Here is a 26017-nt window from a genome sequence, read left to right as displayed (position 1 = left end):
GCCTCCCCCTCTCTCACTATTTATTTCAGAACCCCCTTCCCCTCCCCCATTTCTGAAGGGTCTAGGCCCGAAACGTCAGCCTTTCTGCTCCTTTGATGCTGCTTGGCCTGCTGTGTTCATCCAGCTCTGCACCTTGTTGTCTCGGATTCTCCAGCATCTGCAGTTCCTACTATCTCTTCTTTCGTCATATGTTTGGCATTTCTAACAGTATCTTTGGTTTACCGTTCATTTTGGCTGATTACATCTTTTGATGTTTTTTTGATTAAAGGTGCCATATAAATGCAAGTTGTTGTCAATAAACAATCTGACCTGCATCAGGCAGCAATAATTAGCATAGATTATGAATATGTTGGACTGTGACAGTGGCAGATGAGTGCTCAGCCTCTGTGGCATCACATGTAATATAGTACCACTCCCATCTCCTTGACTCCACTGGTATCACATTACTTGCTCAGTTATTAATATCACTTCTCATTATAACTGGAACTATTTATCCTAATTTCTTATTCTGTGAATATATGGGCAGTTTATGAACTTTAAACTTTTTTTTCTCTTAGCCATTTCATGTGAAGCACTTTTATAAATCTCTTCCTTTTACTTCATAATAAATCAGTATCTTCTGCTTGTTTTATCATGCCTGTACATAAGGCTTTTCAGGGCTTTCTCATAATAACTTGCTGTATATCTTCATGTTTTATTTCAAATTCCACAGTTTTCTCCTCATTTCTGCTCAGATACACAAATTTACATTGCCATGTCCATCATTATACCTCTTCATATTTGTCCTATGTTTATGCATGAGTTCTCCAGAAGAAGTTATTTGCCATAACTCTCATTAACAGACTAAAGAGAATCTGCTGAATTGAGCTTTCTGAATCATCTTCTATCCTCCACTTAGCAAATTTCTTTAAACTTAACTCGATTTATGATGGGTTTATTTCTTGTTCTGGTTGAATGCGTCTTTAACCTATACATTATTGCTGATCAGCTCCCTGTGTGTGTTTTTACTAATTAAATCTCCCATCACAGAGTTCATGAGAGTATAATTTTCACCGATTATTTGGAAACCAAAACATTTAACACATGTCCCCTTCTAAAGGTGAAATTATATTATTTGAGGGATATTTAAAGATGAGTTGGAAATTCCATAATTTTAATCCACAGAATCTTTAAGTGGTATAACTACACAGTTTCATGAATACTGTATAAACCCATGTTATCTGAACATGACTGAGTCAGTGTGGTAGCATTGTAAGCTTGTAAAGCACAGTCAGCTGATCATTTATTTCATTGTTATTTTTTAGGACTATGAGCCACAAAAATTGACTGCTGCAGTGACTTCTATAAACAGTAGTAACTGTACTTTCAAAAGCAATTTATTGGCCCAGATCTTCCAGCTTCCGGAAAATCAGAGCCTGGACATAGCATGAAAGATTGAGCCCTTGGAAGCTCCAGTGCAATAACTATGTGGTTGTGAATTAACTCCACAGAGGCCAGTATCCCATCACCAAGTCACCTTTTGTTTACACAAGAAGAGTCCTTGACCCTGGTATTGCCTCCTCAGGGTCAGCTATCAGAGTACCAGAATTTCTAACACTCCTGTTTTTATCTGTCAGCCAGGGCTCCTTGATTGAATCACATTAACAGCCCCAATCAGGGAAGTCATATTCTATGAGGTCCAGCTGGTAGACCTCATTAAAATCACGACATCCCTCCCATCTACGTCCAAGGGCATAGGTTGGTCCTTTCTCTTGGAGAGCCTCCTGGGGTATTTTAGCACCGGGTCAGGTTCCTCCAACTTGGCATCCAATTCAGGCAGTGTGTGACACATGGGAGCTCGCCTCTTGCGCCAGGAGTGCCTCAGTAGAATTTCATTTTCTTCTTCTGGTGGCAAAGGCGTCAAGGCGGCTACATCCGTCATGTCCATTTCAGATTCAGGTGACTCATCAACGCTTGATGGAGAGGGTAAGCTCACGGGTTCCGGCAGCATTTCCATCTGTTCCGAGGGCAGGGAATGTTTTGCTCCTACACTGTTTACAAATTCATGGCTTTCACATGGTCCATGTGCTTGTTCAGGACCGTTACACCTACCCAAACTTTGTGCGTTACTGGTCCTAACCTTGCATCAATCATGCCTGTTACCTGTGTAGGGTTATTTCTGTGATTCTTGCACCAAACTTCATTCCCTGTATGAAATGGTCTCTCTCGCTTGGCAGAGTCTTATGTCCGGCATTAGTGTTCCTGATGCCATTTCTCCTTCCCCCACAGATCCAGGAAGATCAGACTTAACCTGGTGCGAAGTCTTCTACCGATTGGCAACTGTGCTGGTTTTACCTCTGTGGTTGCGTGTGGGATAGTCCTATAATCAAATAAGAACCATGGCAGATTGGTGTGTAGTGTGGCTGAAGGCTGTTTCTTCAAGCCTGCCTTCAAAGTTTAGACTCTTGCTGCCAGACTTTTGGTTAATTGATGGTATGGAGCTGTCCTTATATGTTGAATCCATTCGACTTTAGGAAATACCCAAATTCCCTGCTGGTAAATGATAGCCCATTATCTGCGACCGATACTTCTGAGGGTCCATGTATTTCAAAAGATACATGCAGTTTTGTTCTGTAATCACCCCCACGTTTGACGAATGAACTCTGTGCACGTCCAACCACTTCGGGTGGACATCTACAATGACCAAGAACATTGACCCTATGATAGGTCCTGCATATTCGACATCCAGTTGAGTCCAAGGTTTACCCAGCCATTCCCACAGATGTGGGACACCTGCTGGCAGTAATTTTTGTTCTTATTGGTACTCTGGGCACTGACCCACCAGTGTGGTTATTTCTGCATATAAGCCTGGCCACCAGACATAACGTCTCACCAACATCTTCATTTTGGGGACACCTGGATGCTCCTGGTGAAGTTCAGTCAGTATTTGGTGGTGACCTTTCCTTGGGACAATCCCCCTTGCTCCCCATAACAAAATGCCATTCTCTACCATGAACTGGTCTCTTCAGTTCCAAAAAAGTTTAATTTCTACTTGTAATCGGCCTTTGGTTTTCCCCATCACCACCAGTTTTTTTTTTCAGTATTGTAAGGACTGAATCTTTCTGCGTCCAAAGTCTGTTACTGTCAGCATGTCCAGAAAATGTAATATAATTACAGACTGTTCCAGTCGGGGTGCCACCAATGGTGTATCTGCTAATGGGATGTTGTTCAATGCATCCACAATCGCTACTAGGCCTCCCAGACAGTGTTTTAACTTGTAATTATACACGTAATATTAGGGCCCAACGTTGAATGCAGCCCAAAGCTATGGGCAGCAGTGCCTTGTCCTCTTTGAGCAGACTAAGTAGACCCACACCACACTTCATTCACCTGCAACGCACACCTCCACCACCTATCAGCCCCAGCTCTTCACCCAGTTGCCACACCAACCCCTCACTCAGCTACCATCCAGTCCTCACTGTCCTGCCACCCCAAACCTTACCCACCTACCACATGACCCTTCACCCACCTACCAGTGCACACCCCGTCACTGCCCCCACCCCAACTCCTCATCCACCTGTCACCCAACCATTGCCCCATCCTCCTGCCTTTCAAACTCTTCACTCACACAACTGCCAGCCCACTCACTCACTCACACCCATCTTACCCACTTTCCTTCTCCAATTGCCTTCTTTCAGTAGCTTGTTAAAAAGGCTTTGAGACTCTTTACCTTTAATTATGTACCAGAGTACGACAATTAATGCTGTAAAAATGGAATTACCTTCTATAAAGATTCTTCATGTTGCTCTTTGCAAGGTTTGCTGCACTGCCTGAGTTAGAGTGGATTCTGCATTGGAAGTTGGGCGTGAAAAATTATGGGAAGCTCAGTCACAAGCATTTTATCTGATCTGGGTCTAAAGATCTTGGAACATTACCACCAATACAACCACTATTTCTGGAGCCACTTCTTTAAGTACTGTGTGAGGTAGAACATCAGGGCCTAGAATTTATCAGCCTTAATCCCATCAATTTCTCTTACACCATTTCTCTAATAATGCAGATTTGCTTCAATTCCTCCCTCTCACTACGCCCTGTTTTCCCCATCATTTCTAGTACGTTATTCATGCCCTCCTTTGTGAAGACAGAAGTTAAATGTGAATTTAGATCATCAGCCATTTCTTTGGTACCCATTATAAATTTTCCTATTTTTGACTGTAAGGGACATATATTGGTTTTCACCAATCTTTTTCTCTTTACTTACCTATAGAAATTTTCCAGTAGTTCTTATGTTCCCCTCAAGGTTACTCTCATACTCTATTTTCCCCTTAGTCAATCCTTGATCCTCCTTTGCTGACTTCTAAACTGTTTGCAAACCTCAGGTCTATTGATATTAATTGCCAATTCTTATGCCTCTTTTTTGCATCTAATACTACCTCTAACTTTCTTCATAATCCTTGGTCTGATTACTGTTCTCTTTGCACACTTGTGTCAGACAGGAATTAACATTTTTTGTCGTTTATCCATTCGCTCTTTCAATGTTTTCCATTGCCAATACACTGTCATTCCTTTCAATAGCATTCCCCAATCCGTCATAGCCAACTCATGCTTCATACCATCGTAGATTCACTTATTAAGGTTCAGGAACCTAGTTTCAGAATCAGCTACCATATTCTCCATCTTGATGAAGAATCCTATCATGTTATGACCACTGATCTTCAAGGGGTCTTTCACAACTACATTTCCAATTATTCCATTCTCATTGTATAATACTCAATCTAAGATGGCCTGTTCTCTCGTTGGTTCCTCAATGTATTTGTCCAGAAGACCATCCCACATCTGTTCTAGGAATTCCTGCTATATAGTATTGTGACTAAGTTGATTCACCCAATTTATATGCAGATTAAAGTCACATATAATTACAGGTGTTCTTTTATCGCATACATCTCTGATTTCCTGTTTAATTCCATTCCCAACATCATATAATTGATCTATATGCCACCCCCATTAATGGTTTTGCCCCTTGATATTGTTTAATTCTATTCACACAGATTCTAAATTGTCTTAACTAATATTGTCCCTCAATACTGTGTTTGCATCCTTTTTACCCCGTAATGCAAACTTCACCACTTTTCCTTCTTGTCTGTCTTTCCAAAATACTGAATACCCTAGATTTTTAGTTCCCACCCCTGGATACCCTACAGCCATGTCTCCGTAATCCCAACTATATCATACCGGTTTACGTCTATTTGCGCGATTAATTAATCCACTTGATTTGACATGCTCCGTGCATTCAGGCAGAAAGTCTTAAGGTTTGTCTTTTTAACATTCCTTGTCTCATGCCCACTTTTTCTTATTGTGGCATTCTTTGATTTTGGCCTTTGATTCCTCTGTCTATCACTTCTGTTATTCCCCTTTGTGTCTTTTGTTCTTGTCTTTAATTCTCCTTCCTCACACTTCTTGCATTGGTTCTCATTCCCCTGTCAGAGAGTCATAGAGTCATACAGCATGTCAAGAAGACCCTTCAGTACAACTCAACCATGCTGACCAAATTTCCCAAACTAAACTAGCCCATTTGCCTGCGTTTGGCCCATAGCCCTCTAAACCTTTCCTGTTTATACATCTGTCCAAATGTTTTTTAAATGTTGTAACTGTGCCTGCATCTACCATTTCCTCTGGCAGTTCATTCCACATACAAACCACCCTCTGTGTGAAAAAGTTGCCCCTCAGGTCCCTTTTAAACCTTTCTACTCTTTCCTTTAAAATACACCCCCCGATTTCCCCTATCCATGGTCCAAAAATTTGGTAAAGTGAGTACCAAATTGCATACCAGCTCCCTGCTGATTGTCACAGAAGGTGATGTTGGATTTTAAATCTATTACTTCATGATGGCAATTGGTTCATGATGTTGACATCAGCCCTTCTTTCCTGAATGCTACAATTTCAGCTTGTCTCAATTCATAGCACTCTTACCTAACACAAAAGACTGGGGATTCAAATTCCACTACAGACGATTCATCACACAAGGTAGGCTGATGTTCCAGCTCATTATGAAGCTTGTCTTTCATTGTTGAGAGACAATAGTTTTGAGATGAAATATTGAACTTGCGTACCATTTCAGCTGTATATGAAATCTCTTTGGTGGTATTTTGAAAGAATTCCCTCAGTGTCTTGTCCAAAGTTCCTCCACATGATTCCACTCCTTGCCATTTCAGTGATGTTACTGCTTGCAAATTGACTACAGTTCAAAATAAATTAATCAGTTACAAAGTACTTTGAGAAGTTATAACAACACATGTTCTTCCAAGTTCTTTTATTTACCTAATGATTACACTGATGTGTTTCAGACAACACATCCAGCTATCCCGCTGGTAGCCACCAGTTATCACAGATGTCCAGCTTAATGATAAATGCAGACCATCTTGCCGATTTTAATGAACCGTTAGAATACAGAGTCAACTGTACGGAAAAATGGATCGATTATGAAGACTTCTTCAAGTGTTTCCAGTAAGTCCATATTCCTGCGATTATTGTTCATTTGAGCAGTTACAAATTTAAGTTCTTCTAATTCTTGCACCCAAATACTCATTCCTATATGTAATTCAGATTTTAAGAAATCAGGGATCAAAAATTATTGGGCTTCAATCCCTGGGTCTGTGCTAGGGTTCCACCTGCTGGACTCCTTCAGCTTGGACCCTGCTGATGTTCCTGTTGTCAATGGAAGGGCATGCTTTTTGCATGGGGCCGATAAGTGTTTTAGTATTGAATCAAACAACACATGAAGTGCATCAACAGAAAGGGGAATAGATTGGAGAAGGCATTTTCATTACCTGAGTTTTTTGAGCAAGCTACAGGCTCACATCAGGTTGAACTAGCAGTGCAGATCTGCAAGATGTCACACCACACTGGGACTAACTGCAAAGCCCAGAAAGGAACAGGTCATAACTCTTTTGCACACAAGGTTCTGCATATGATATCCTGTTCAGTCAAGAGATTTGTGAGAAAATTGCTTATGACAAGGTAATTAAAGTATTTATCGTTTCCTTCAGTCGATGCTATTATTGAACGGGTGGAATTTAACGAGTTCACCCAGCGATTGGGAGACAGTGGTGATTAATTTATTAATAATTTCCTGCCAGCTGGCATAAATCGTAAATGTACTAATTTTAAGGAAGAATTCAGCCAGGACCAAATCATCATATGGGCTTAGAGAAAACAATGGATATTATCAAAGGCTATACATTTGGCCAGACAAGTAGAAGATAGAAAACAGAATTATACAGAAATTCCAGTGATGTGGATACTTATTATTTGTTAGGTTCTGAAGTAAAAATGTGGTTCCAGTGGTACTACAACGTGGTAGCATGGTGGCTACCAGTGTTATCAATGTTACAATTACAGTATTGCCAATGCTAACAGTGTAGTGGAGAAAGGCAGCATTGGTACAAAGACTGTCTCACTAATACCACAAACTGTCCTTTTTTTTAAGATGGATCATTTTAAAGTGATGTGTTGCAGCAAGAAGCTTACATTTCAGAAGCAAACAGAAGTACACAAAGATTAGCAAAATTCAATGAATTGAACTTGTTAAAGAGTTAAAGGTGGTCTACCTGGTTGAGTTAAATGGCTAAACTTTAAATTGTTGGCATGCAGAAGTTTTGGCAACAGACGTAAAACACGTTTTAATAGCTGAAGTTTCAGTTCATTCTAGAACTGAACCACGGTTTCAACAAAACATTCAGCCAACATGTGTAAAATTCTGTGGATCAGGATGCGTGCAATTTTAAATCATGGAACGAGTGACTGCCACACTTCAAGATAAAAAGAGGAAAATCATAGAAATCTTATGTGTAATCCAGACCAGGATTGTCCATTTTTAAACGGAAGAGCTTGAACAGATTTACTGCTAATTTACGAAGTGAAGGAATTGGCACAAGAAGCCTAAAGATTTTAGAGCTGAACTTCTTCAATTATTCAATACGCTTAGAAAGCTGAAAACAACTTATCACATCAGCTTACATCCTGAAGGAAAGCTTGCCTGTTTGTTTACACTGAGAAAAGTTCCTCACCCACTTTTGCAGTAGGTGAAACAAGAAGTTGACTCAATGGACAGAATCTTCCCATCGTCTGAACAACGTGGACAGTGATATCTAAGGAGTGGGCCACAGTCAGTGCTGCAGGCATCCAGTGCAACCAGTCTATGAAGTCTGAGTAAGTCAGTCGGGGAGCTGCGCAGAGATCAGTCAGAGGTCTGTCCATTCATCACTAGAGGCTATCTCTCAAAATCAGTTGGGGGGTGGGCCATGGCCAGTACTGGGGATCTATCCAGTGAAAATCAAGGAGGATAATCAGAGGCCATTGCTGTTTTAGGGAGTTGGAGAATTCAATTATGGGGTTGGGACTGAATGCTGGAATGGAGAGGAAATAATTGTGAAGGGAAGGCAACTCTTGATATGGTGGAGAGGCTTGTGTATTCCGACAATCCCTGGATGCCGTTGGGAGCTCCTTACTCCTGGTAGGATCACCCTTGGCAGCAATGTTGTGGGGTGGGAGAGGGAGGGTGGTGGTGGGGTGTGAGAGAAAGAGAGAGAGAGAGTTAAAGGGAGGTGCCAGATGAAGCATGATCAAAAATGTCCTAAATGGAAGAATTTCCGTAGGAAGCCAGTGCATCTCATTGGCTGTAATGACACAGGAAGCCTAGCCCAGCAAGTCATTGGTCATTTTGTTTGGACAGTGATGTCTTTGGGCAGCAGTATCTGTGACTGAGCAGTCCTCTTCAGGATACCTTCTGCTCACCCCAGATGAGCATGAGAACTATATAAAGTATCTTAAAAACAGGTTGTTTCACTTTCTCCTCGGTAGAAAACCACATACAGAAGGATCAACATGTTCATGATACCAGTTGTTCAAAATAGTGGCAACTTGTCCAGTGTACTCCCAACAACTTAGTGATGAGACAGGGAGGGAAAGAAGGGAAGCGGTCCTAATGTCCAGATTCCACTGTCCCCCAGGACAACCGGGCCCCATTTTTCCAAAGATCTGTGGGTCAGGAATCAACCTGTACAGTCGCATGAGGACCCTTGGCAGAAACCCACAACCCTGAGTAGCCATGATCCTTGTGTTGACGGAGAACCGGATTGGAGTTAAAAAGAAATCGCCTTTTACTGAACTGGATATCCCAAATCAAAATCAATCTGATGGCGAAGGGAACTTTGAACTTGAAGCGTTTTGTGGAATATTTGGGGTGGGAGTAATGTCAGTAACATCTGGAGGGCTAATGGGTTAATTATTTGGTGTGTGCTGATATAGTTTTTTATAGGAGTGACGAGGATAATCTGTAGGAACCACTGCGGGTAATCTGAAGGAGTTACTTAAACAATCCGTAGGAGTCACTGGGGCTTTCAGGAAGAAACACTGGAGATAATCTATATAAATTACTGGGGTTAATTTATGAGAGTTGCTGGGGATAATCTCTAGGTATATTACTGAGCTAACCTATAGGAGTAACTGAGTAATAAATAGCAGTCATTGATAATAATCTATAAAATTTAATGGTGGTAATTTCTAGTTCCGTTGCATGTCACACCTCTCTGCTGCTTCCCTGTCCAGCCTCCAGCAGGCTGTTGTTGCTGCTGCTATTAATGATCATTTACTCCAGCTTCATTCTAAGGCAACCATGGTGCTATCCATCCCAATGAGTAGAATTAAACCTCCGAGCTTACTCACAACAGTCTATCTCGGCGAGAGAAAAGAAAGTATTTGTGAGCATTTCTGAGTATTTCTGTTTACATTCTCTGTGTCTGCAGGCTTCAGGCCCAAGAACTGCCGGTCTTCTCACTCAGGAGGTACATGTCATGTCATGTTTTAGGAAGTTCAGGAGACCTGCTCCAGTTGCAATGCTGGGTATTGCTACCATTTACAGAGTTAGATATTTAAATTTGAATCCGCCTCTCCATATTCAACTAGCAGAAGACACTGAAGATGAATGGGATCTGCCCATGCTGCTTTGTTTACAGAAGTTTTATCTGACACCTCCATTCCCCTTTGTTGGTCACTGTTTGCAGTGCAGATCATCCGGGTAATCCCCCACCCCTCCACACACCACCACCAATCTGAATTTCCTGTTCTTGTGGTTCACTCTGGAATTCTCCAGCCACCAACCACCCAGTTTCAAAAAATAAGTTTCCTGCCATGTCTGTTCTGCTCACAGCCTCAGCTTGTGGTATCTGTCAGCTTGATACTCAAATAATTTCATTGGGTGTGACATATTACGGGAGTTTGTGTGGGTATAAACAGTACTTCAGAAATGTGGGTTCATTCTGTCTTTCACTAATCGACGTGTAAAGTTCCCACTGTTCATTATTTCCATCTCGGCTCTAGTAAGGTCCCAGCAGATTCTAACTTGGTAAATGTAACACCACGAATCAAGAAGGGATGGGGTGGAGGAGATTAAACCAGGAACAACAGGCCAGTTCCCTTGACATCAGTCCGAAGACTGGAGTGCAAGGATGCAGAAGGTATGCTGCAATTGTACAAAATCCTGCCTGGACCTTGCTTGTGAGAAGATCTGGACACCACACCTTAGGAAAGCTATATTGACACAGGTTTAGAGAAATGATAACCTGGACTTCAGAGGTTAAGTTATGAGGAGATATTATACAAAGGAGGCCTGCTTTCTCTAGAATTTAGAAGGTTAAGGAGTGATCTGATTAAAATCTTCAAGATATTAACAGGAAAAGACAGGGTAGACAAAGACAATGGGAATTCTAGAACTAGAGAACATAGTCTGAGAATTAGCACCAGACCATTCAAGAGGTATGTTAGGAAGCGCTTCTACACACAAAGAGTGGTAGATGTTTGGAAGACTCTTCCACAAATGGCAGAGGTTGCTGGACCAATCATTAATTTTAAATCCAAGATAGACAGATTTTTGTTAAGAAAAGGTATGAAAGGATATGGGATAAAGGCAAATCAGTGAGGTTAGGTCACAGATCAGTCATGATGAATGGTGGAATAGACTCAAGGGGCTGAATGGCCTATTGTTCCTATGACAAGAATCTAAAGAATTTATAAAACGACAAGAATGATTTAGCAAAGACATAGATTTTTTTTAACAACACAATGATGACATATTTCACTGACAGTGAAATGTTAATCTTCCAGTTGGTGATATCATGAACTTGGGTTTTTAAGCTAGCAAGTACAATATGAAAAACAAACTACCTAAGATGCTGGAAGTGTGAAATAAAACAGAAGAAATTGGAAGTAATCAGCAGTTCTGACAGCATCTATGGAGAGAGCAAAGGGGTTCATGTTTCATATTAATCACCTTGTGATGAGCCGTGCATATGTTTGCCCCTTCACATTTGTGTGTCTTTGCTAAAAATATTTAAAGGAGTCATACGGTCAAAGAAATCGTCTACATTCGAAAAAAGTGGCCAAGTCATTGCTACTGAGTATCGCCAGCATTTTATTTTTTATATATTATAAATAAGAAGTAGGATGTGTTGTTGTGGCATCTCTGCCCCATAACCAGAAGCTCTGTGTTCAAGTCCTATTTTAGGACTGATGGCCTTGGCAGGTGCAATAATAATGTGTCAAAACAGGCTAAAGATCAATTTGAAATCCATAAAACAGGTACTACCAACACACAGTAAGAGTGGAAAGGGTTCCTGGTCAGATAAATGACCATCACTATGCATAGCTACAGACTCCAGCATGCATCTGAAACTATGTTTCCATAGCAAATCAGACTCCTTAAGGGGCCAGTTGGCTCAATGGCTGTCATGGACCAGATTGATGCCAACAGGACAAGGTTCAATCATTATTATGGCTGGGATGGATTCAGGACCTGCCTCCTTGCCGTACCCATGGCTGGAGGTTCTGACACTGTAGATTGGAGGTGCTTTCAGGCAGAATGCTCAAGCAGGACAAAAATATAAGAAGTATGGCCCAATCTTTTGGGCCTTTCAAGTTCATCTTCAACATTGATTTTATTAAATTTTCATTTGCTTCCAGGAAATTGATTATTTTCCATAATCCAAATAAATACACGTATTCGTTGCAAAAGTCATGCTTGAAGGTAATCTTCTTGTATTTGATGTATTTTAGTTGCATTCCTAATTTTATTTTATAAGTTTTGTGGTAAATACATTTCAACCTTCTGTGAACTTCTATTTATTATATTTTCTGTTAGATTTCCAACAGACTGAAATCTGTAATGTGTAATAAGATACAATCGCATTTATATTCAATTTTAAATACATACCTGCATGATGTCGTAATTTATGAAAAGGTTCAAATGCCTGTCATCTCCCTTTTGTTTGATTACATAGCTTGAGGTACCAGGTGAATCGATTGACTGCGGTAATGTACCATTTGCCTTGTTAATATTTCAGACTCATAATAATATAAGCTGTAAATGCTATTGTATCTTATTAGACACTAAAAACTGCTGTCTATAAGTTAATGTTATCAGTATTATGTTTTAAAATGTCATCTTCCTCATCATGTCTTTCATAACCCAAGCCAATGAATAATTAGGAGAAGCTTTGCCAAGTACCAAGTAAACCTTATTTCCTGTTACCTATGTGCCATTAGGATATATGTTTGAAACCAGTACAGATTCATTGGGTAATGTGATATTTTCCAAGATGACCTTGGAACCTTATGGTATATCCTGCCAGTATGTAGTACAGGCAGTCCCTGGGTTGGGAATGGGTTCTGTTCTGCAGTCCACTCATAAATTGACTTGTATGCAAGTCAGAACACAATACCGAACTATTTAATGCAGCCAGTCATAAGTTCAGGAAATGGTTGTACATTGTAAAATTACACCCCCTCATATGTGGTCACATTCGTAAGTAAAAGCATTTGCAAGTCAGACAGTTTTAAACTGGGGACTCCTGTACTAGGCAAAGATTGAGGTAGTTCACTGCTTCCAATCAACCTTCATCTCTGCTTTGTTTTGGGCTATCTAGTGATTAGTAGTAAAGGATAAACCAGAGTATCTCTAGAAGAAGCATGGTTCTTAGAAATCAACAAGTTTTAATTGAAACACAGGAGATTAGCACGAAATCAAAATGCTCATCAACCTGATGTTAAAACCAGGAAATTTCCTATTTTTAACTGTGTCCTAATTTTTTGGATGTTAAACTGGCTCCCTTGGAGTTATGCGCACCTCATCTCTTTGATTTGTTGATCAGGCTGGATGTCTTCAGTCACCTTGTTTGTTAGTTTGACTGATGAAGCTGATTTTCTCACACCCTCAGTCATGTTGTTGAAAGTACGTTGCTCACTTAATGCTATCTTTGTCATTGGCATTGACAATGCTGCTGTATTAGTTATTCAACAAAGCGTTCTGCTATCTGAACATCATTAACAATTCCTGAATGAGTTCAGGTTTGTTGCACTGCTCATTATTGTTCTCAGTATTGGCTTCTTCTTCCAAACTCTGTTGTGCTTGACGTTAGTATTCTTGTATTCACTAACACAATTACAAATTGAATGACAGTAGACCTTGCCAGAATTTGTACAGTAGCTACGTTCTGGTATTTCGTTCTTTTACAAATCATTTTAACTTTGTATTTCAGTAATATTGTATTGATTTATTCAATGCAGCTTTAAATTGTATTATTGGCTGTTTTGTACTAATGCACTGCTTTCAAGCTTTATAAAAACGTGTTTATTTTTATAATCAGCACCTTTGTGTGGCTTCAGGACAGTGAGGACTGAAGATGCTGGAAGCTAGAGTCAATAAATGTAGAGCTGAGAAAGCACAGCCAGACAGACAGCATCCAAGGATCAGGAAAGTCAGCCTTTCCTGCTCCTCGGACGCTGTCTGACCGGCTGTGCTTTTCCAGCTCCACATTTATTGACCTTTGTATTGCTTATTGTGTTTTCTCACCACTCTCGGGGCTTTCCTATCATTTTTCACAACCATAAATGGTGACCAGCTGTTTTTTCTAAGGTTTTTCCACCTTCAACAGGCATTATGGAGTGGTCCCACTTCTTTCTGATGTAAGAGACCATATTTCTTTTTGGACTATAGACTGAAATTTCAAAAATGGACACTGTTTTAAAAGGAGAGAAAATAAAAGAATTTGTTTGCAGCTTCGGAAAAACAAGTGAAGCTAACTGGTACATATAAAACAATGTTATTTCTGGGGATGCTGTGTAGACAAATCATTTCCACCAAGGTGTGTTCAGGGCAATTTTACCCAGAGACGGTCTTTTAATTTTTTTTTTAGTTGGCACCTATTACTGAGGGTTTAGCGTAACAACAAGGTAGTGCTTGGTCAATTGTAGCTTAATACAGACTCTGTGGGTCAGTGACAAAGAGAAGCAAAGAGACTTCAAGAAGTTAGCTGCATCATTCTTCTGTCTCTCCTTTCTATATAAACTTGTTCTCTTCAATTTTCTGCTGAAAAAGCAGGGAAAAACACATTCAGAAATTATGAAATAGTTTGAAAATCGAAAGACAACCCCAGGCAAACCAAACAAATCAGTGAACTAAAGACTGATGAACATCAAATGCGAATAACATTGAGGCATCATTGAAGATTGGAAAAGGATTGTGGACCTGACTTGTCAAGTGTATTTAATTTTGGACTGGTGAAGCCGTGAGCCAGAAGAAAATTGGAATTTGTGGTGGCTTCATTACATTTTCACATTTGTCATGGCTCCGGGAATAATGGGGTTAATTTACAGTACACTACACCAGTGGGTCATACCACTGGATAAAATGGATGTTCTACCAACATTCATGGTCTAAAATACCAAGCACTTTCTTTTACACAAAAATTTAAATGAAATTCTCTGTCTACGGTCTTTACAAAGTTTTCTGCTGAAATCACAAAGTAATTACTGAGTCCTGGTCCTTTTAAATCCTTTGTTTCTCCTAACCCTTGTTCTTCGGCTGGACTCATTCACTAGTTTATTTAAATTTCCCTGGTTCAGTTTAAATAAATTTGGAGGCCTTCCTAATTTTCTACTCCCAGCCTAAAGTTATTTTCTGGCCCTTTCGCTATTTCTTGCAGCTCTGCCATCTGGACCCTAAAATCGATAACAGCAATGTTCGTTATGAGATGTGAGAATTCTCTTTTACATTTACCTACCTTCCTTTTCCAGTCTTTGTGCAGTTGATCAAACTTATTTCTCTTTTCCCTTAGGAATCTGTAATTTTACCTCTTGGTTTCTTTGATTTTTCCTTATAGAGTGCCCTTCACTAAGTTTTATGTACAGCAAGCTCTTTCTCTTTTGCCTACACTCCTGTCCCAGCACTACTTACCAGCTTCTGAGTGAAGTTTTGCCTTTGCAGTGCTGACCCTGCCTATTGCTGCTTCCACAACTGCTGCTGTTTCTGTCTGTTAGCAATGGTGTTTCAGCTGCCAACTGACTGTCAGTATCTTCTTAAAGTGGTAATATTCTCAAAGTGGTAAACTCAGTTGCTTAAAGCATTTTATTTTCTTCTGGGTTAGCTATACTACTTCCCCTCATGGTGACGTTAAATCCGAAATGCTCCAGCCAAGTGGTATCTTTCCAAATGAACCCTACTGGTATCTTGTAGTATATGGTAGTAGATAAGAGTTATTTGAGATGGTTTGCTGTCATGTATCCTCCTTTGTCTTTGTTTTGTCTATTCAGTGATTAGTGGTAGAGATACAACACTGTACAATATCTTCACTGTTCTTAAATAACAAGAGGGATACTGGCATGATAGCAACAAGTACGAAGACACTTGGTCAGACATAATTATAAGATCCATAGAGAGCTGATACAGATACACTGCTTCCTCTGAAAGCAAGAATAGAAATCCTTGTCTTAGCTCCACCCACAGTCTGTGGGATAACGTAACATGAACATTAACCTCTTCAGAACCATGAGTTTATACAACAGATAAAATAATTCATTTTTGTTTTGGCTGTAAAGTTCTTGCTCACAATGAGTATTAGTCAAAACTCCATGTGCACATCTTGTTCCTTATTCCTCTGTTCCATATTCTTTCATGTGCCTACATTGCATCTTGCAAAATATTAATATTGACTCAGCTTCAGTTACTAGCTCATGTATTCAGTTGCTCCATGACCCTCTGTGGGGGAAAAGCAAACTCCTGTTTTCTATCCAAAGGTTTAGAAATAATCTATATCTGTGGCCCCTGTTCTGGCCCTCTCAATCACTTTAACATTTTAATTACTGTTTAAGATCGCTTCTTAGTATCCTGTTTTAATATGAAAAACCCTCACTTAAAAAGAATACAATTTTCAAAAAAGGAAGGTGAATTAAGAGCAAAATATCATGGTATTCTGAAGCAAGGCTGTAAGACAGGGCAGGCTTTAGCGCATATGTTGTTGAAGAATAGTATCAGAACTTGTCCACCTTCTCTCCCACCTATCCGCTCCACCCATCCCACTGACCAATCCCCACCGTTCCCTACCAGCACTCACCCATCACCATCCCACCTACCTTCCCCAGCCCCAACCCTCCTCTTTCTGTTTATTTCCCAGCCCCCTTCCCCCTCCCCATTTCTGAACAAGGGTCCCCACCTGCAACGTCTACTTTCCTGCTCCTCTGATGCTGCTTGGCCTGCTGTATTCCTCCAGCTCCACACTGCGTTGTCAGTATCAGAACCCAAGTTTTTAGCGGAGTTCATTGTATGAAGGGTACATTGCTACAATTCTTATAACTACTTCTGTTTAATCAAAGAAAACTATAACGTTGGTCAAGTATGCCTTTCCTTTCGTAAATCAAAATTTCTCTCATTCTGCACAACAGAAGTGGAAAAAGCAAAATAGGAGTGCTGTTTAAAAGACACCCAGTACAACGTCACTTATTTATACTTCCACCAAAGGTTAAAAATAACCCGTATTGACAGAAAACAGCCCAAACACACTTCGCCTTCTCATTATAAATATTTCCCTACTGTTGGTGTTTGTTTTTGAATAATGAAAATGTCCTCCAATTAAAGCTCAATTGAGTATGGCATTCCCCTAACTGGTATACATATTTTATTCTCCATTTTGCCTCCACTATTCATCAATCTATTTTATGTTCTAGCAGTATGAGTGATCACATATCACTCCCTATATTAATGCAAAATAATTTTGCGTGGACCATTTCTTCATTTTAATCCTGATGCTCAAGCATTTTGATCATGTCCCTAAGTAATCTAACCATTCCTTGTTCACTGTCTCTGTTATTCTTGAAAGTTTCAAATCCAAATACCTCAAGCTATCAATGGGCACACTTTTCAATTTGATTTTCTTGGTTTTCTATTTTCTATATTTTTCCTTTTCACCTCTCTCAATTTTTTACCATTTTGCTTATTCCAAATTAAGCCTTTTGCTTTCCTTTCTCAGCTGCCAACCCCTTCTTTTTTCCCCTGCCCTTTGCAATGTTGATTTACCTTGGAACTCTAGTTAACCTTCTCGCAAGAGTATTGGTTGCCGGAAGCAGTTGTTCCATCACTACAGCTGTTCCATCACTACAGCTCACTGCTGCTTAAAAAAGTCTCTCAATATCCCAGGAATCTGAACTTTTTCTGCTGGCACAATATCTGTAGCCACACCATCATCTGCTTAGTTTGGTTGTTCCTGTAGTGATTGGTTTGTGTCATTACTAGCTGTTCAGAAATGATAACAGTTGAAATCCTGCTTTTTACTCTCATCACCTAATTACTCCTGGAGCTGCCTTGATGGGAGCTCCATATAAATCTTCACTATTCACCAGTTGGCTTATGCGACACAAGTTCTGGCTCATTTTTTTCCCTTTTCCACACCCATTCTGTTATTTTTCCAGTGCTTAAGAGGCAACATGTTTTGGATTCACAGTCAGATTACAGTTATATACTCAATTGCACCTTACCTTACCCCCATGTTTCTGCACTTAGCTCTTGGCTTTGCATAACCAATGACTTAATAGACTAATGATTAGTTAACATGATGTCCAAATCTTTCATGATACCAGAAGGGCTGAGCAATAGTTCTACTTGATTAGTAGAACAGCAGTAAATAAGATGCTGAAGTAACAAAGACTCCAGTTTTAGCAAGCGTAGATTAGAAGTGATACAGACAAGATTGCTTAACAGGAAATTTAAACATTTTAACTAATGTGATTAATAGTGACAGCTAATTTAGCCAGGAAGATATAGATTAAAGTCATATTCAAGTCAGTTAGGCAGGTAGTAGGAATGTCGAATTGAATGCATCTACATTGTATCAAAAGATGGGTTTGAAAAAGTGCAGAAAAATTCATTGGAAATGGAAGGTGAGAAGCCTATTTCAACAAGGAATCATGAATGGGAACTAGATTTAACCGAATTGCAATTCAAGCATATTTGAGGAAAAATGTTCTAAAAATTACAGTCTAAAGACACTGACGTAATGATTATTTTTTATTCATTCATAGAGTCATAGAAATATACAGCACGGAAACAGACTATTCAGTCCGTCTCGTCCATGCCGACCAGATAACCTAAATAAATCTAGTCCTATTTGACGGCATTTGGCCCATACCCCTCTAAACCCTTCCTATTTATGTACACATCCAGATGCCTTTTAAATATTGTAATCTTACCAGCCTCCACTACTTCCTCTGTCAACTCTTTCCATACACGCACCACCCTCTGCGTTAAAAAGTTGCCCCTTAGGTCCCTTACATATCTTTCCCCTCTCACCTTAAACCTATGCCCTCTAGTTTTGGTCTCCCCCACCCTAGGGAAAAGACCTTGCCCATTTACCCTATCCATGCCCGTCATGATTTTATTAACCTCTATAAAGTCACTTCTCAGCCTTCGAGCCTCCAGGGAAAATAGCCCCAGTCTATCCAGCCTATCCCTATAGCTAAAACCCTCCAACCCTGGCAACATCCTTGTAAATCTTTTCTGAACCCTTTCAAGTTTCACAACATCCTTCATATAGGAGGGAGACCAAAACATGGAATGTAGCAAGGTAAATGGTTGTTGTTCATCCCTACTTGCCCTTGAGTACATTAGATTTGAGATGTTAGATTTGCATTTCCCTTTGCGCTCAAGACCACAAAAACATTTTATTTGTTCCATTCATTCAAACTCTGTTTTCCACATGCATACTCTTACCACATCCTGTTCACTGATCATACCTCTGCTGACTGACCTACACTGTATTTGGTTCATAGTCTGTTATTACCACAGTTTTAAAATTCTTATCATTATTTAAAAATCTCTTGGTGGCCTCATTCTTCCTTATCTCTATAACTGCCACCAGCTTTGCAAACCTCCAAGATTCCTGAGCAACCCAATTCTGGTCTCTATACATCCAAATAATTGACAGTCATCCTTCAACTGCCTAGACCCTCAATCCTGAAAATTAATCCCTACATCTCTCCTGTGCCTCTAGTCAAATCTTTCAATTTCCTTTTAAGACATACCTTAAAACATGCTTCTTTAACTAAACTTTGATTCACTTGAATTAATATCTCCTTCTGTAACTTTGTGTCCAACAGCGATTGACAATGCTTATGTGAAGCACCTCCGGACATTAAAGTCATTATGTAAATTGAAGTTATTGTTATTTGCCTGCCTCTTGCATTCTGATAAGTTACAGGGTATAACGAGCTGCTAGGCATGCAGAACCAGGAATTAGTAAATTTACAGCTTTGTCAAAAGTGTATTTTGTTATCTTAAATCTTAAATATTTGTTTACTTTCAATTAGTTCTGACTCAATATTATATTAAAATTGACCCCATGACAATGGATTAGCCCACAGATGATCGAGGACCATACTATCTACATGTAGACCACGTCAAGCGTATAGAAATGTTGGTTACTTTCTCTGCGCTGGTGCGTTGGGGTGATATCAGCTGTGAGAAAAACCTTAACAAAGGAAATAATGACAAAGGTTAGTGCTTCATGCATTTTATTTACTGTTACAGAATTATCAGGGATAAAAGAAAGGTAAGCCTATTCCGCTAATCAATTAGATTATGGCCAATCTGCACCTGCAACTCATTTCTAACTATCAGCTTAATAAAATGAATCAACCACCATTGTGAAATGTTTTTAATTAACATAGGCTCAATGACTTTCTAGCCAACAGTGCCAGATTTTCACTATCCTTTGTGCTGACATTACATAACTCTAAAGCATGATGTATCCTTGTACTGAACTTTTGATGAAGAACTTTTTGTCTATCCTTGCAATCAAATCCTTCAATAATTTTAAACAGCCCAATTAAATGATGCCTGCATATCATATATTCAAGAGAACACAAACTTAAACTCCACAAACTTTCTTCATAACTAAATCCTTTAGTCCTAGCATCATTCTGCCACATCAGAATTGCAACTCTTCCAAGGCCACTGTATCCCTTCAGAAGTATGATCCAAGATTAGAATTTAGTTTCGGGCCTAGACCCTTCTTCATTTCTGAAGAAGGGTCCAGGCCCGAAACGTCAGCTTTCCTGCTCCTCTGATGCTGCTTGGCCTGCTGTGTTCATCCAGCTCTACACCTTGTTATCTCAGATTCTCCAGCATCTGCAGTTCCTACTATCTCTAGAATTTAGTACTCCAGATGAGGGCTAACCATAGCTCAGCAATGTAATCGCCATATCTTTATTTTCAATCCTCTTGAGACAATGACCATTTGCTGTTGGGCCTTTTCGGTTGTTTTTTCTTTTGCAATTTTTTGAGTTGTAGACAATTACAATTCCACAAATTACAAATTTTCACAACAGGACTGTTTCCAGGTCAAAGAATATATTTATCTAGTTTAAAACATTTGATTTGTGACTTACCTTCTCTCACTGAAATTTAAGATTGATTTCAATCATATTCTGGTCTCTGTTAGCTATGTGTTCCCGTACCATTATATGGCTGACTAATCCATGCTTTTTATTCATTACCAAATCTAAGATGATTCATTCACTTGTTATTACAAGAATACATCACTTCAGAAAACTGAATTTACTCAAGTAATTTGCTCTTTTTGGGACATGAACTGTTCTTCTTCCCCCAGTCTATCTGAAAATTAAAGTTTCACATTTTAAGAACTCTGACTTTGCAATGGGCTAGTTTGATCTCCCCATTTATATTTTCCATATTTTATAATTGAAATCAAAAGTTCTAGGAGCAACTACCACCAAAGTCTAATAACAATTTTTATGTCATAATTCTACCTATAGTGTTTTTGCTATCTGCTCACTCTTACTGATTTACTCATTTTCTAAATCTATAACAATGTCCTTTGTCAGTGTTGCTACTCTTCCTTTTCCTTTCCATGATCAAGGCCTGGGATATTTATCACCCAATCATGCCCAGTTGGCTATTATGTCCTACCCTTTAAGCTGTGTTTGCATGCCTAACTAGTTTAGTGTTTTTTTGCTATGTGCATTAGTGTATCCTACTTTTGCTCAGGGAGTACTTACTATCCTGCCTTTATGTCATGAAGCTATTTTGAACACATGTTTCAACTTATCAAATTCCTTTTTTTAATCATTTCTGCCATTTTTTCTCAGTTATTCTGTTATTATTTATTGATACGGTGATAAGGTAGGAAAGTGGGTTCAAGGTAGAAGGTCAGCCATTACCTCATTGCATGGTGGAACAGGCACAATGGCCGTATGACTTCCTGCTCCTCTTTCTTATGTTCCTGCATTACAATTACCTGTAATTCTTCCTTAACCTGAACTGCTTATATTGACACAATTGATGACCTGGAATTTACTCTTACCCTTACTTTTAATCCCCTTGGCTATTTCTGTTTTCACTTGAACTAAACAGCCCCCTGCAATTAATTTCCTTTCCGTTTTATTGGCTTAAAGACATTTTTTAAACTCTATTTTCTTTTGCCTAGTCCTTTGGTCTGAGTCCTATTCAGGTGAAGTCAGCAGTACAGTACCTTCCCGTTCAGGGATTAACATACCATAGCCCTGCTTTTTGTGGCAGTAGCGGTGACTGCTGATCTTAAAGTCCAAGGAAACTTCCATACTGTTACACATTAAAATCACAGCCTTAAGACAACAGATATACATGACATCTATTGAGCTGTTACATTGTTTCCAGCTACATTGAAAGTGCAATCTCAGCACATCCCAAGGCACGCTACAGCCAATGAAGTACTCTTAAAATGCTCTAACATAGGAAACACATTATTCAATTTGCAGCCATTAAAAGTCCCACAGACAGCAATGAAATAAATGCTGGCCAGGATTCCAGGACGAACTCCTCGTTCTTCTTCAAAGCAGAGCCATGGGATATTTTATGGTCACCAGAGGGAGCAGATGTGGCCTCAATTTAGTAACCCTGTCAGTAAAAGACATCCACAATTCCCTGGAGTAGAACTTGAATCAATAACCTTCCAACTTGAAGGCAAGGATGTTATAGACTGAACCATAACAGATGCACATGAAAAGAAAATGGCAAAGAAGTTGATGTCAATGCCCAATAAAGAGTCAGTAATTCTGCAAGAAAAGCTCAGAAATGCTGACAAAAATAAAAACTTTAAAAAAAGTTACAAATACACAGATGCTCAGCATCTGCTAAGCATTAACCTGGCTGCTCACTTGAGATCTAGCAATGATTCTCCAGTACATTCCTCACCAGGAAAGGTGAGCTAGCCAAGCTCTTCTGGAGAATGACACCAGTCTGAAAAGAGAGAACTACACTGCAACAAGCCCTGTTCTCCTTGCCTGTGATAGAATTGATAGTCTGTAATATCTCCCACATTCTATAAAAATCTGGAAACTGCTGTAATTTCCACAAGGTGCAGTGGCAGCACTGTCCAGAATAATCACCATGCGATAGAGACTTTTAAATTTTATCTGCAACAGAATAATGTATGGACTTGAAAAGGAAATAAAATTGCATGGCTCTGAACAAGGGAATGGGACTAATTTGAATCACTGTTTCAAAAGGCCATCACAGATAAATGGGACCATAGCCACCTTCTTTAATGTAAAATAGTACGTTTACATGAAGTAGTATTTTTCATTTTGTGATAGTCTTTGGAGATATTGCTGCAGAATATATTTATCTACTTTTTCACTTGAAATTTACAGAAATTATTCTGCACTCCCACTTGGAAGCCACATTCAAAGCAGATGGTACCCTGCACATCCTGTGAGTGCAACCTCCTGCTGGGAGAACAAAATCAAGGATTCACCTTGTGTGTTCCCCTTTTATAACAAGAATAATGTTCAAAACAATGTGACCAAATATGTTGATAAGTGCACATGATTTACGTCAATACCCATTGATCACTTTTGCCTTTATCATTATTGTCAGAAAACATGAAGGAATTCTCAGGCATTTCGTCAGGCATCCTCATTGCTGAGTCATATTCTTGGAAGAGTCTTGCTTCAAGCCCTCCAATTCTATACATCAGAACTGTGGCTACAAAATCAACTATCTTAGAGCTACCTTGTGGGTATGTGCTCATTTTCTACATCAACCAAGGAGGCCTTCAGACTAATTTTTGTCCACAGGTATAAATTTGTTTTAAATAGTTAAGAAACAAATCAAAATCCCACCAAATAGGGAAACTGCTAAATCCACTCAATTTTCTTACAAGGATGCATACATATAGCACACAATTGTAGCAAGAAAGGAAGATTGCATTAATTCCAAATACAAAGGTTTGGACCAATTGAAGGAGAGTTGTGATTTGTGAATTAAATTAAAAATATGAATCTCTGCAGAGCCTCAAAAGCCTGTATGTGAAAAGGGAAGGGTGATAGGCAATACTAAATGTTGCATGAGGGTGGCTATGTTGAGGGGAGGTAAAGCTACACTTAATGATCTTCCAATTAGCCTTCTTAGTTAGGCTGTTAACCTCTGAAATGCTTGTCCTTTTCATGTGATTGAAATCAGAGCTCTTTGCCTCACTTAAATATTTAATTCTGGGATTCTAAGTCAGTTGCTGTTTGACCTCTACAGGGAGACCAGGATTTCAGGCCGAGATACCAGCTTGTCATGGACTCCCTATCTCTCTCTCTCCCCAAGTTGGTAGCTAGAAAGAAGTCAGCACTTTGCCTGCAACAAGGAAACTACCAGCTCACCAAATTAACTATTATTGGATACTGACCTCCAGGAATTCAAAACTTGGATAAACTTTTTTTTATATCACTGCACTAACCAAAGCTTGCATTTTATAATTTAATTCCTCCCCTAGCCAGTTCTCCTTAATTTCCTGAATGTTTAGTTGTGTTAATAGAGTAGGGAAGCATTTCACCTACATTTTGAATATTTTGTTACTATTTATTATCTTTGATTTCATTGTAAATGTTTCTGCTGTAGATTATTTCAAAAATTGGAATCTGGAAACCAGGGTTTGAGGAATGCCCTTTGGTCTACTTCGGTAAGGTATGAGAATAAAAATGAAAAAGAAAGAGACAAATCAAACAATACCATGCTGTCCCGGGCTTAAGAAGGAAAAATCATCATAATTTCAATTCAACCCAGACCAGCCTCTCTCTTCATGACAGTGTGTTGACCTCAGGAGTGCTACACAGAATAACATTAGGCAGGCCAGAGAGTGGGGTTTGTCATCTGAAAATGTTTTTCCACTCGACAGTCATGCCTTCCTAAGGTCCCCTTGTCTCCAAGTTGGAGGGATCGTATTTCTGCATCTACTTCCATGACTTCTTGCATCTAAACTTGTTTAATTGGATTTGTCCTCTTTCTCACATTCTTGAGAGAACTAATCTCAGTGCAGCCCCTCAGATCCCACAGAAAGACTACCAGGTAAAAGTGGGGAACCAAAAGAGCAGCCTTCCGATATGTCCTTGCTCTTTAGTCTCAAACTTCCAAGAAGCTTCAGAGTCCTTGAAACTCATGTCCCTTAAACTAGCAATCCTTCATTTGAAAATGAATACGGCATTCAGCATGCCCTGCCAATTGTCAGGGGAATTGGATATGGTATTAAGACTATTACTCCAGGAAAGAACTTTAGCAAAGTATGTCCATTAGGGGATTGATTTCTCAACCTGGAAATGGTTCTTCCATTCCAGTAAGGAGTAAGCCCATATGATTTCAGCCAAAGGCTTTCTATTGTGCATTCCTTATAGGTCACCACATAGTTGCCTGAAGAGGAACGCATTTGTGCCTGTACTTGTACTGAAGAAATGACCAGGGCAAGACTTACAGGAATCTTAAAATAACAGGAGAACTTTTTTTATCTGAAAAAATAATTCAAAGTAGTCCAGAAATTATTTAACTAAGCTCAACTTTGCCTCCTTGTCCTTTCTGCAAACTGCTGCTTGAATCCTGAAAGACTCCAGCCATCCTAGGCACCTAGTTATTCAGGCAAAGTTATACTTTTTAACTACATGCCGTCATATATGAAACAAGTGCAGGATATTCTGCCCTCTTTTATTGAATATTATTGAATGCACCATTTTCAAAGGAGGTCTCTTGCCTTTTGTATCCTCGTTAGCCACTGGTGAGTTCCCAGAAGACTGGTGAGTAGCTCAAGAAGGGAAATAGGGATAATCCTATAGGATAATCCTCTAGACTGGTGAGTCTCACATCGGTGGTTGAGAAGCTATTGGAGACAATTCTTAGGGATAGCATTTTTGCACATTTGGAAGAGCGTGGCCTAATTAGGGACAGTCAGCATGGCTTTGTGTGTGTCAGATTATATCTTACTAACTTGATAGAATTTTTCAATGAGGTGACGAAGACGATTGATAAGGGTAGAGCAGTGGATGTTGTTTACATGAACTTTAGTAAGACTTTTGACAAGGTCCCTCATGGTACGCCATCGAGAAGATTAAGGTGCATGGGATCCACAGTGACTTGACCGCAAGGATTCAAAATTGGCTTGTCCATAGAAGGCAGAGGGTAGTGGTGGAAGGGTGGTTTTTTTGGCTGGAGGTCTGTGACTGGTGGTGCTCTACAGGGGTCCATACTGGGACCTCTGCTGTTTGTGATATATGATTTGGATGAAAATGTATCAGAGATAGTTGGAACTGTAGATGCTGGAGAATCTGAGATAACAAGGTGTAGAGCTGGATGAACACAGCAGGCCAAGCAGCATCAGAGGAGCAGGAAAACTGACGTTTCGGGCCT

General features: G+C 39.6%; 1 protein-coding gene across 1 annotated transcript in view; it reads left to right on the top strand.

Annotated features, from left to right (window-relative positions):
• adgb (androglobin) overlaps positions 1-26017 on the top strand; it is a 179491-nt gene that overhangs the window by 75002 nt on the left and 78472 nt on the right. Inside the window, exons 7-10 of the mRNA XM_048600925.1 lie at positions 6324-6483; positions 11995-12058; positions 19713-19851; positions 23234-23375. Coding sequence (XP_048456882.1) covers positions 6324-6483; positions 11995-12058; positions 19713-19851; positions 23234-23375 — 505 coding nt within the window. The remainder of the gene's footprint in view (positions 1-6323; positions 6484-11994; positions 12059-19712; positions 19852-23233; positions 23376-26017) is intronic.

The sequence above is a fragment of the Rhincodon typus genome, chromosome 9, assembly GCF_021869965.1.
Source record: "Rhincodon typus isolate 14 chromosome 9, sRhiTyp1.1, whole genome shotgun sequence".
NCBI classification, from domain to species: domain Eukaryota; kingdom Metazoa; phylum Chordata; class Chondrichthyes; order Orectolobiformes; family Rhincodontidae; genus Rhincodon; species Rhincodon typus.
The sequence above is the reverse complement of the archived record's forward strand: the minus strand, read 5'-3'. Positions and strand labels throughout refer to the sequence as shown.